The 12,969-nt window shown below is 47.6% G+C and overlaps 1 protein-coding gene across 1 annotated transcript in view; it reads right to left on the minus strand.

Moving 5' to 3' along the window:
• Nucleotides 1-12,664, minus strand: part of PDZRN3 (PDZ domain containing ring finger 3) — a 240,348-nt gene extending 227,684 nt beyond the window's left edge. Inside the window, exon 1 of the mRNA XM_058288725.1 lies at nt 6,710-12,664. Within this exon, the coding sequence (XP_058144708.1) occupies nt 6,710-7,432 (723 nt within the window). The 5' untranslated portion in view covers nt 7,433-12,664. The remainder of the gene's footprint in view (nt 1-6,709) is intronic.
• Nucleotides 12,665-12,969: the final 305 nt, after the last annotated feature.

A 12,969-nucleotide genomic window follows, 5' to 3' on the forward strand; every position in this document is an offset into this window, starting at 1 on the left:
TTCTACCCAGAGGCAGTGAAACGGATGGTAATATCCTCTTTTGCACTTTTTTCGCAGTGCTGGAAACAGAGGATAGAAACCCAGAAGAGGTCATGCAGGGGCAGAACAAAATACAAAACAATTGTGACCCTTTGAGTAAAAACAGCTTTCCTTCTTTTCCATGACAACCATTTCTAATGCTTCTTCAGCAATTTATTAGAACACTCTAAAAACCAACGGGTGCCAGTCACTAGTAGATGTTCAACAAGTACGTGGTAAGTCTTACCGTGCACTATGCACACATCCCCTCAGTTAATCCTAATGACAACCTGATCAGCAGGAATATTATCATCCCATTTTAGAGAAGAGGCCATCAAGGCTTCAAGGAGGGTAGAGGACAGCCACAGAGTCCCTTGACAAGAGGGCAGAGGGAGGACATGAGCCGTGATCTCACCAACCGCAGCCTGCTCATCGCCGGAGGCCTAGATCCAACCCTGCCCCACATCCTCACCCCTCTCCTGGGTCATGGGAGCAGAGCTCTGAAAAGAGCCTTTAGCAAAGTTCTGAGGTTGATGCCTCTGCACACCCATTGCCTGTGGCCAGGGAAAAACTCAACCCCCCTCTCCTGGGGCACAGGGCTACTGCTGGGGCCCCTTGCACACAGCCTGTTCCTTAGGGACGGGTGAGAAAGATGGGCGCTCGGCCCATCTGTTAGTCATTTTCTTTACAAAAGTAATCATCGTGTTACACCCCTTCCCCTTCTTATTGGAACAGGCTTAGTAGAGCACCATTAGTCATGGGGGGACTGAGGCTAACCCATGGCTAAAAAGCTGGAGTGAGAAAAGACTTGACAAACTAGTGTTGCATTTCCAAAAGCACAAGTGGATGTCTGATTGACCCCATGAGTTCAAACTGCTTAGGTTTATCTCTGTACCAACGGTGCCCACCCTAATACCTGGCACGTGGTGAATGAGAATGTGAGGACTGGAACAGAGTGACTGCTGTGGAAGGATTTAATTAAGCTCCTACTGTTAACTACTCTTAACGGAGATTAAAAAAAAATTAAAGAGATGAGCTGCTGCTCCATGAGAGACACCATTTCCTTATTTCCTTTTTGTTTATATTGCTTAAGTCTCTTTTATAGCCAGGATCTGAATTGTTTTCTATCCAATGGGCTCTGCACCAGGCACATGAAAATGGAAATTAAGGCACGGGATGAACATATTTCATCTGCATGGACCAGGAGCAACTGGACAAACTAAAATGAGCCAAAGGAGGACACTGGGCAAGCTAGTTAACCTTCTGAGTCTGTGCTTTTCCATCTGCACAATGGAGGGTAACTGGTCTTTGGTACTAGTATCTACCTCAAAGGGCCTTTCTGAGGATGAAATAAAATAACATGCCTGAACACCAGTCCATTCAGTGCTTGGCATATATAACAACAATCCTTAGGAAGTAAGGGGGGATACTGGCCAGTAGAAAATGTTTTTCTTATTTTGGTAAAAGAGTATGAGCTTGGACTCAGGTAATGCTGGGTTCAAATTCCGGCTCTACACTTAGGTATAACTTTTGGTCTTAACCTAGCTGTTTCATAATCTGCTCCCCTACCAAATAAAGAGGTCTACCTAAGAAGATGAAATTAGTGTATGTACACATAGAAAGTACCCACTGCATCTAATACCCAGTGGAACTCAACGAATGCTATTTTCTTTCAATTTTAAGCTTCTTGGTCTATACTCCAATGCATAACTGCCTTACAGATTTTTACTTCTCAAATATTTTTACAGAGAGGCAAGCATCATTTCTGAACACAGAAAGAAGCACTACAGATAAATCACAACATAATTCCCAATCCAACTTGTCCAGTTGTGATCATTTAATCCAGTATAGTTGGTTAACATATTTGTAAAGCAAGTCCTAATTTTCTTATAAACCACTAAAATGAAATGGACACAACAGCCTATAATTTCCTTAGCTAAGCCAGGCTGTTCTGTTAGAATGATGGAATAACTATTTGCTGAAGCTTTTCAGAAACAGAAAATATGCTGAATGTTGAACACTGGTAGATACATGTCAAGGAGCCTGCACATCTGGAACACCTTTTGATAAAATTGTCTATTAGATTTACTTATCTTCAGGAGTAGGGAAATGGACAAAATAGTTTCTGGGAATTGAGGTTTTATTATCTTGATCTGGGTGGGTCTAATGGAACAAAACAAAACAATTTTGTTAACTTGGGAGTCATGGAAAAACGCATTCTTTTTTTAAAAAAATACAAGCCCATTCTTGACAGACAATTTGAAAAGTGTCAATAGCTGACTAGACAACATTTGGATTTTGAATTCATCCACTCAACAAATACATACCAAGAGCTCTCTGGCACGTAGCAATGTATCTACTGCTGGGTCAGAGCTCTGAACAGGACAACCATGGTCCCTGCCAGCGAGAGGCATAAGGCCTCGCCCAATTACTTAGCTACAGCTGCGATAAATGCCAGGAGGGAGGAGTATCAAAGCCCAAGTCTCAGGGCCCCAGACTCATCAGTGGAGTTAGCGAGGGCTTCCTGGAGGTAGTGGTGCTTGAGCCGAGATGGTAGAACAGACAGGTTACCTAGTGATGAGTGTGAGGAGTTAGGCTGTTTCAGGCAGAGGAAGAGCAAGTGCAAATACCCAGAGGCAGAGAGGAGCTTAGATACACATTCATGGAACTGTCAGAGATCAGTGAGGCTAGGAGGAGAGAATAAAGAAGGGACAGGGATACAGGGAGGCAAAGGCTGGCGGGGTCCACAGCGTGCTGGACTTTATATCCACCCAAGCAAGCCTGGAAGGCATAGAAGAACTGAAGACTGGAGAGTTCCATCAGATTTCCATTTCTAAGCGATGACTCCTGCTGCCAGGTAAAGATGGATTTTAGAGGAGGGAGCAGTGACTGTGGTCCAGGGAAGAGATGATGGTAGTTGAAACCAATGGTTCTCCACCACGGCCAATTCTGCCCCCATGGAGACATTTGCCAATGGCTGAAGACATGTTTCATTGTCCCAGCTGGGGGGCTGGGAGGTGGGGGAGGGAGTACTGCTACTGGGATCTCGCGAGTGGAGGCCAGGGATGCTGTGAAAGACACTGCAGTGCAGAGAACACCTCCTCCCCAACGAAAAAGTATCCATTACCACACGCCAATACCACCAGGCGGAGAAGCCCTGCTTCAGGCCGATGTGCTCACTTGGCAGGGATGGTGAGCAGGTATTTAGGAGGTAAGATCAACAGGACGGAGTGGCAGACAGCACGGGAGTGACAAAGCAGAAGGTAATAGGGGTGGGTCACAAGTTTCTCAACAAATCCAAGGAAAGCTATCTCCAGAACGCTTCCTTTCCTGGGAACACAAAAACAAACAAAACCGTTTTTTTGCTCTTGAATCCTGTTGCTTTTAGAATCGAGTGGGTAAGTCAGGGTAGGAAACAGAGGCTGGGAGCAAAACTCTGACTTACTTAAGTGTAGCGTCACCAAGACTTGCAGCTTCAGAGCTGCCAGAGACGCCTTTCTAGGCTACGGTTATCTAATAACCGCTAGGCAGTCTGGGCTTTCTTAAAACATTTAGGAAGGGTGTTTAGACAATGACCAGAAAAATCATCACTGGTTGGAGGAGACAAATGAATGCTGGGTCAATGTCTGTCCTTGAGCCTGAGCTCTTCATCTAGCTCAGTGGCTACTCAAAGTGGGATGTGGGGACTAGCATGCCCAGGGAGCTTGTTACTAATGCAGAACTGCAGGCCCACATGGCCCTACTGGATCAGAATTTCTCAGGGTACGATTCAGGAATCTGAGTGGTTCAACAAGCTCCCCAGGTGATTTTGATCCTGCTAAGTATGAGAAGCCCTGCTCTCGCTCACGTTTTCAAAGAGAAGGCCAATGTGCACAGCAAAGTACTCAGCAGTTGTCAACAAGTAGAAACCTACGATCATTTAAATGATGCCAGATAGTCTTAAGGACCAAATTCTAGGCCTTGAAGAGCTAGTATCTAAAATCTTCTGAGTGGTTCTTATCTACTTCATCTTCTTACAGAGAGGTAAACATTTGGACGTATGAAAAAATAAAATAGAAGTGTTGCACGTAAGCGTTTCCAAGCGATATAAATCCTTCTGCCTTTGGAAGAGAATAAACAGTACCCAGCAGGAGCAGAGAGTCAGCCCAATGAAATAAACACGTTCTTAAAGAGCTTCCAGCGGGACGGGGTTTTCTGGCTGATGCTGGAACAGCAAGGCGCACTGAGAGTTAACTTTGGGGAAGAGGCCAGAGAAACCACTTAGGGTTTTCAGGGCAGGCCTTGGATGTCCTCAAGGGCTGCACTGAGAACTGTGCAAGTGCTGAGCAGGGTTCCAACTCCCCAAGGAAACTTTCTCTGTAAACTCTAAATGCAACATCTTGTCCCTAAACTTAAGAACCTTAATTATCCTACCCCCACCCCCAAGAGAGCTTCAAATACATCCACAGTTTTGATTCAAAGTATCACATTTTTGATTCTGAGAGAAGTTTACCCAAACACTCCAGAAAGAAAACAGAAAGGCAAGAAGAAATAATAAACTAGCTTAACAATGAATGCTGTATAAACTCTGGGGGAGAGAACAGCTTATTTATAAATAAGCATCGCTTAAAACTACACAAGAAGCCCAGATAACAGCATAAACAGGGAAAACTCGGGAACGCCTTCACCCCCAAACCCGGCGCCTCCTCAAAGAAAAGTTTCCCCCTGTTTTGGTGACTTGCAGGCTCACACTCGTCTTTTGTGCGCCTGTGCGGTCCTGGGTGAGCCGCGGAGCTGTAAATATTTGCCCTTCGCCCAGAGCCGGCCAGCTGCTGAGGCTACAGCAGAAAGGCGGGCCAGGGGCCAGGAGGGGGAAGAGTTGGGAAACTTGCAGGCCTGGTGTACACACATGGGAGAAGGGGGCAGGGAGAAGGCCCCCGGGGGACCTCTCCAGCAAATATGCGCCTCTCTCTCTGCACCATCTGGGACAGGGCAACCACAGAGTGGCAGCGGCATGGCCCCTGCCCCCTAAGCCCCCATCCCTGGGGGTGGGGGGACAGAAGCACAGCATTGTTGAAAATGGGGCCTCTACAACCAGGGAAACCAGTGGTTCTCAACCAGGGCTGTTTTGCTCCATTTGATGATGACTGGAGGTATTTTTGATGGTCATGATTGGGTGGGTGCTGCTGGCATCTAGTGGGTAGAGACCATGGACACTGCTAAACAGCCTGCAAAGCACAGGGCAGACTCCACAGCAAAGAGCTATCCAGCCCCGAATGCCAACAGTCCTGAGGCTGAGAATCCTGAAGGAGACCCTGAATCCTGGTTCTGCCTCTGAGTCACTGCTGGATTTTGGACAAGTTATATAACCTCTCTGAGGCTGTTTCATCATCTCAAAGGATTAAATAGATAATCAGGTAAAGTGCTTACCACAATTGCTGAAACAAACCATGCAAAAAACAGTCCTTTCTAGTTACAGTGAGAAGTAGCAAAATTGTGGTTAAGAGCTTGGGCTTGAGAGATGGGCACATGTGGTTCAAAATCCAACTCTGGCACCTAAAAGTTCCATGAACCTGTGCACACAACTGTCCCTAATAGCCTCAGTTTACTCATTTACAAGAGGCATCACGATACCTGTCTTACTTGATTAAAAAGGAAACAACTGGCAAGTGCTTAGCACAGTGCCCGGAGCAAAATAAGCACTCAACTGGTGGCGGCTATTACAATAATCACCTTCTACCACGGCAAAGGGATGGCACAGAGAGAGATTTTAAAAATAATTGCAGGGAAACTTATGGAGCATTTACTCTCTGCCAGACACAGTGATAGGTCCTTTTAGACATTCTCTCCTTGAATCCTTGTAACAAGTGACTTTACATTTAGGAAAACTGAGACACTTGGAGTTTAAACCCCAAGTTCAGCAGCTAGTTAGCAAAAAGCCCAGGTGTGAAAACAGTTCTAACTCCAGAGAATTCACTCTAAATTATTACTTTATATTTGGTAGCAGGTTCCTTCCTTTCTGGAATCCTTAAATAAATACCTCAGAGAGCGCCTGGGTCTCCTGTCTCTAGGGACCATAGTTTCCAACTTTAGAGAGGTTACGCAGCTTGCTCAAGGTCACCCAGCTACTTGGCAGCAGAATGCCCATCTGAATCCAGCTTGTCCTCCAGAGGCGTCCTTCTTATCTTACCCTACACTGGCTGGGGGTTGTCTTTCTTCTTTCTGCAATCCCTGAGGATGCAGAGATACAGTTCACCCTGTGTCTCATTATTTCATCCTGCCATGCCCCTACGGGCCATGGTTTCCAACTTTCAGAGAGGTTATGCGACTTCCATTCAGCTGGTCTTTTGGGGGCGGGAGGGACGGCGCTCGTACAGCCATAGCAAAGCATTTGCATATAGTTCTGACACTGGAGCCGTACTGTTCATCTTTACTCTAAGCTTGGCTGTAGGTTCCTTTTTTAGACTTTCTGGAACTTCTGAAGGTTCATAGCTATATTTCACCCTGGGAACACAGAGAGGAGCATAGTTCCCAAGCTTAGGTTCAGGGACCTGTTTGTGATGATCCCGCTGGCAAGACGTGGAACAGGGAAGCAGGGATGCTCCGAGTATCCTTGTGCCCAAGGGGCGGGGCGGGGCGGGGCGGGGCCCTGGGCTGCCCGGACGCCAGCAGTGGGGTCCGAGCAGGGCTGTGTGTGTGGGGGGGTGCCTACCTTGCCGCCTGGCGGCGCGGCCACGCTGCGACTGAGCGAGTCGAGGCGCGCACTGTACTCGGTGAACTTCTTCTGGTAGCGCAGCGCCGTCATCTGCAGCTCGAGCTGCGCGGCGGCCAGCTGCGCCACGAGCGACTTCTCGCGCTTGCCCGCGCGCAGCGCCTCCTTCTTGAGCGCCTTGTGCAGCGCGCCCAGGCGGGTCTGGAGCGCCGCGTTGTGCGCCCGCAGCGCCCGCGCGCAGCAGTGGCCGCCAGTGCGCTGCTCGCCGTGCGTGAGGGGCAGCCCGCAGCCCTCCTGGCAGCGGCCCACGGGCCGCGCGTCGCACGTGTCACGCATGTGCGCCTCCACGTCGCGCCGCAGCAGCACCTGGCCGCAGCCTGCGTGGCGGCAGCGCGCGGGCGCGAAGTCGCAGCGCTCGGCGTGCTCGGGCAGCTGCTGCAGCTTGACCACCCGGCTGCAGCCCCGCGCCGCGTGCGCGCACTTGATGTCCAGCTTCAGGATGAGGCGCTTGAGTGGCAGGACGTGGTTGAGCTCCTTGGCCGACAGGCGACCGCGGCAGCGCGCGGGGCAGCTGCCCTCCTGCACCACCCAGGGTAGCACGCAGCCCGCGCAGAAGACGTGGCCACACGGCGTGGTCAGCGGGTCCTCCAGAACTTTGTGGCACAGCGCGCACTTCAGGTCCGGGTCCACGTCGCCGTCGAAGCGGTCCAGCTCGAAGCCCATGGTGGCGGCCAGGGCCCGGGGTCGCCGCCGGGCGGCCGGCCGCCCCCTCCCTGCCTGCCGGGCGGCCCAGACACGCTGGCTGCACCGCCCGCTCGCACGCTCGCTCTCCCCGGACTGAGTCTAATTGCTCGAGACTTCCTCGGAAAATGCCCGAGGAACAGGACTCCTCCAGCCGTATTTGCGCGAGCGCGAGCGCACGCACATCCTGCCCCGGCGGCCTCCAGCCCGCCCCCTCCTACGGGGAGAAGGCGGGGAGGCAGGGGAAGGTGAGGAAGAGCCCAAGACTCGCCGAGGGGACCCGGTCCCACCCCGGACGCCAGCTCGAGAGTTCTCTCCAGGGACTTCTGTCTGCTCTCCTGCAGTTTTCGCTGTCGGAGAAAAAAACTCCAGCCGAGAGAAGGGCACCAAGTTTGAGGCTTGGCCGCTTTCGCCCAGTTGAGTTCTCCTGGAGCTTCTTCCGAGACGGGTCAAAACTTGTCCATCCCTCTTTCCCCCTTTCTTATTGCATAGGTGAAAAACATCTCGGGGCCCGCTCTCCCAGCACTTACGGCCGTTATTTATTTATTTATTACCAGGGAAAGTTACGGAGCCTGCGGAATGCTCCCGCTGCAGCTGCAGTTCCGACCAGAGGTTCTGCGACCCCGGCGACGACCGGCGGCGGCGGGGGCTTCCAGGGGCCGAATCTGCGGGGTCAGAGCTTTCCGGAGCTGTCTGAGTGTGAGAGGCCGCCTGGCCGGCTCCGTCCACTTCCCTTAACACCTCCTGAGCGGCTGCACCGCGGAGTGGCAAGGGCGGTGCTGGGCGCCTCCCAATCGCTCCCTGTGAAAATCAATGCGGCGAGTGTTAGCTCCATTTAAAAATCAATTTCCCCGATAACAGAAGAAATAGCGCCGGTCGTAAAAAGTTAAGAAGTGCAGACGTGTAGCACTTGGAGAGGTCCCCATGTCCCCACACGTGATTAAGTTAACGGCGTTCTTTCAGCTCTGTTTTCTTTTGCTTTTCCTTCGTGTATGTATACTTTGTAATATTTCCATCTTACCACTGGGCAGGCTCAGGCTGGGGAAAACCAGGGTCGTGTAGAGCAGTGTGTCTTGCACTTTAACGTGATTGCAGGTTGCCATCCAGTGGGCCTGGGGCGGGACCTGAGAAGGCAGGACTCAGCTTCCAGGTGATGCTGAAGCAGCATGCCCGTGGATTGAACTTCATGGAAAACCGTGGCCGTGGCTAGCCACGAATCTGGCCTTTTTTTAATTTTTTTTTTCATTCCCTGGGGTAGCCCTTTAAAGAGCAGTGAGCCTGACTGGTTTTCAACAACACTCTTGAGTGTTGAAGGAACACTCTTGTCTTGGGATTCCAACCGAGGTGGAAAGTTCATAGCAGTACCTTTGGATTGGGTGGGTTCTTGTTTTTGTTTTTTGTTTTCTTTCAAGGTTTTAGACATTCCTAAGAAACGTGCAGTTAGCATTGGTGAGAGTGAAATCAAGCTATGAAATTCGCATTTGGAATCCACTGCCAGTTTTTGAATAGTGAGGTGAAAACGTTGGAGCTTCGTGATTAGCGGGTCTCGGGTCTGGAAAGTAGGATTACAGCATCCCATTTTGTCTAATTGCTTTTAATCCTCTCCTTTATGTGGCTGGGAAAACCCTAGGACCTTTCCTGTTTAACTACTTCATCAGAGTGAAAGGATTGCCTTGATGTCCACAATGATTACTTTTTTGAATTGACCTTTAAAAAGTCGTCACTGCTTAGATTTTTCAGTGCATCTTGAGGTCACTGGCCAGAATTCTTTAATCAGTGATGGTGGTATCTATTTGTGGAAGAGACTTTCTTTTAAATCTTTAACCATTTGATATATTTCCTTGACAGTACATCAGGTGGAATATTATTGGCCTGCATTCAGATAAACTGTGCCAGAATTTCTCCATCAGTGTATTACGCTGCTCACAGGCACTCAGATAATGAGTAAGAAAGAAATTCTTTCAACAAAAGTGTGTGGGCTTGTCAGTTTCACCAGTGCGCTGGTGTGAACAGGGTGATGATCTTCAAGCCAAACTAGTTCTGAGAAATAGAGAAAGCACTTCATACCCCATAGATGGAAGCTCAGTGCTCCCTTCGGGTAGATGCATCTCTGAAATCAGTCCCATCACCCTTTACGTGGCCCCGCGAAAGCAGACTAAGAGATTGTTGAGGAAATGCTACAGCTGATGCTACAGAGATGCCTTCCATGGATGCGGTTTTTTTTTTTTTTAGGCTAAAGCAAAGTCTGTGGGAGCCACTCCTCTGTAGTTAATTTTAGTGTGGAGATTCTTGGAGGTCAGCAAAATTAAAAGAGAACAAAGAAAACCTCCTAGAATGTTAGAGCTGGTGGGGTCATGGACATTATTTAGTCACTCCATTTTACAGATGTGGAACTGAAGCCTAACATGAACAGTTTGGGACAGGGTTTCTCATCCTAGGCATTATTGACGTTTGGGGTCAAATAATTCTTTCTTGTAGGGGCTGTCCTGTGCATTCTAGTATGTTCAGCAGTATCCCTGGTCTCTACCCACTAGACGCCAGGAGCAAATTCCCCATCCCCAAGTCATGACAAAGTCAACTGTGGGCAAAATTGCCACAGGTTTTGAGAACCACCAGTAACCTTTTGTCACTGCTGAACTCAGGCAGTGCTAGCAGCTCACGTCCTCTGCTGGATGGGGAAAAACAGGGATAATGCAGTGCAGTGAGAATGGGATTTTAAAATGAAAAGTTGAGATCCCATGCTAATAAATTTGAATAAAATCTGTGTGAAGGGAGATGTTTAATGTGGCAGAACCTGAGAAAAGTAGCTGATTTTTCCCAACATGGATTAGATCTTCACAGAGCCATCTCAGAAACAGCTTGGAGCAGGATATTTAATATACAGGTGAGCTCCTTGTGGACAGGGGGAAAAGTCACACTGCAAACTATTCTTATTGCCCCCCACCACCTGCCTCCACCTCTCCCCTTTTTAGTCTGGTTCCATACTTTCTAGCCAAAAGGTGGTTCCAAGCCTGATAGAAATGCTATTTCTATATTCACCACCAGCCCACTATAATTTTGAACTGTTCTTCCTGTCCTTTCCATCAGCATGTTTAATCAGAACATAACAACCACCACTTCTTGAGCTCATACTCGGTGCCAAGCGTTGTTCTCAGCACTTGATATACATTATCTCATTAATTTCACAGTATATCAAGAGGCACATGTGTTGTTAGCTCCTTTTTACAGATGAAGAAACTGAGCTTTCCAGAGGTTATAGAAGTTATCCAAATGACAACCAGAAACATAGGAGAATTCCAGAACTCACGCTCAACCACGGTGAGTGTTATAGTACATCTTCCATAACTCCTAACCCCAGACATATTATTTTACAAATGATTTAAATAATCTCTCCACGCCTCCATCATAGCCTCACCTCCCTTTACCCTGCATCTAACTTTGGCTGCCCCTAGAGTCTCAATAATTTGTGGGCTCAGAAACTAGAGAAACGGTCAAGCATTTTGGTGTTTCTTTGATGGTTTCCCCAGAGCTAAGTATTTGTACTACATTGGCTGAAATAGAACCATTCAGTTGGGTTAATAAGCATCTTCTTTTTCAAAATGGAAGTACTGCCAGAGAGTAATAAGGTATAGCAGTCATTCACAAATGAGTCAGAACTATTTTGATCACCTTGTTTGCCTCCTAACATAGCCAAGGTTTGCCATTCTGGGGACCAGGGAGATTTATTTGACCTTGAGTGAGTCTGGGGAGGAGAAGTCGGCAATTTTCAATCTTGGAGACCTTGGAATGCATGGATCAGTCAGAATGAGCTATCACAGTGGGGGCATTGAACAGTGGGGAAAATACGTCTTACATATTTGTCCAATAGTCTGGTGCTGCATATTGGCGAGGTCTGCTTCCCCAATACCTACAGCACATGCTGCACATCTCCTTATGGAACATTCAACACACTTGAAATGTCTTGATTTATTCAGTAATTATTTATTTAGGAGCTACTCTATGCTAAGTAGATACTGTCCTAGCACCGAGGCTATAGAGGTGAACACGATGAGCAATGTCTGTCTTTCTGGAGGCCTCGTTCCAGGGTAGGGAGAGGTGAATATCAACTTTTATGTGTGTGAGACAATTATGGAATGTGTTACGTTCTCTAAAGCAGAGCTACTCGAAGTGTGGTGTGGAAAGCGGCAGCATAGGTGCTCACCTATAGCAAAGAGAAAATAGCTTGTTGGAAATGCAGAGTCTCAGGCCCCACCCATACCTACTGAATCAGAATCTGCATTTTAGTAAGATCCTTGAGTGGTGTAGGCACTTCAAGTTTGAGAAGTACTGCCTTCAAGAACATTAGAAAATCTGGTAAGAGAAGTTGGAGGAGACAATTTCAAGTAGGGTAGTCTGAGGAGGCGATATTGAATTGTTGCTTGAAGGATGAGAATGTTCCAGCCATATAGCTGGGAGAAGAACATTCCAAGCAGAAGGCACAGAAAGTACCAAGGTTCAGAGGGAGTTAAGGACTTAGTCTATATTTAAGTGAGACAGAGTATGCCTAGAACCTGGAGCAGAATGAGCAAGGCAAAGAGGAGAATCAAATAAGGGTAGAGAAATAGGTAGGAGCCAAGCATATAGGGCCTTGGTAGGGCATATAGAGAGAGGAGTTTGAATTTGCGCTTTGTGTTGGATGGCACTGAAAGGTCTGGAGGAATGCAACTTGATAGGGTCTAGTTTGCATGCTAAATTCCATACTTTATAAGTACGGGGAATCATGTCCCTATTCTATCCCACATGTTTAACACTTAGCCAGGACTTCAGTGTTTGTTGAATAGTTGTTCCTTCTTCCTGTTCCATGTGAGTTCCTGCTTCTAGGACCCTGAGTACCAGCTGGCACTGCTAGCATTAGGTTTATATGTCACAAAATGGACTAAATCTCATTCTATGGCCTAAGCAGAATACATATCTACCATTTAGAACATTGTTCCTATAAGGGAATCCATTCTGAAATCTGATCATCCAGTTCTCATGTGAACAGGGCATTAGCCGCAGGTTGTGAGTTGGCAGGCTTGTGTACAGAAAGAGTTTGCATGTGGTTTTGTGTTATCGCAAATATGATTTCACAGACTCATGACATTGTAGACATTTGGAGGTGGAAGCGAACTTCTATTTCACTACCGTTTACTGTGTCACTATCTGTAATATAGAGAACATTGAGAATAAAAATATGAAAAAGGACGAAGGACGGAGCTCTTCCTTTAGAGAACTTATGGGACCCCAGGAATAATTATGAGATGAAATCACAAATAGTTCTAATGCAAAACCAAATGTATTAATATCTTATCCAGTCCAAACTACTCATTTTCGTATGGGAAAGTGAAAACCCAGAGACATTAAGGGAATTTCTAAATATAGATGATGAAACATACTGTAGTCACAGATACCCCTGCAGCACAGTAAAGGAAAAAAGGGTTGGACTAAGAAGGGACATGTGTTCACTGTTCACTGTGTGTGTGACCTTGTATAAATTATGT

The sequence above is a fragment of the Dasypus novemcinctus genome, chromosome 26 (genome assembly GCF_030445035.2).
Source record: "Dasypus novemcinctus isolate mDasNov1 chromosome 26, mDasNov1.1.hap2, whole genome shotgun sequence".
Lineage (NCBI taxonomy): Eukaryota > Metazoa > Chordata > Mammalia > Cingulata > Dasypodidae > Dasypus > Dasypus novemcinctus.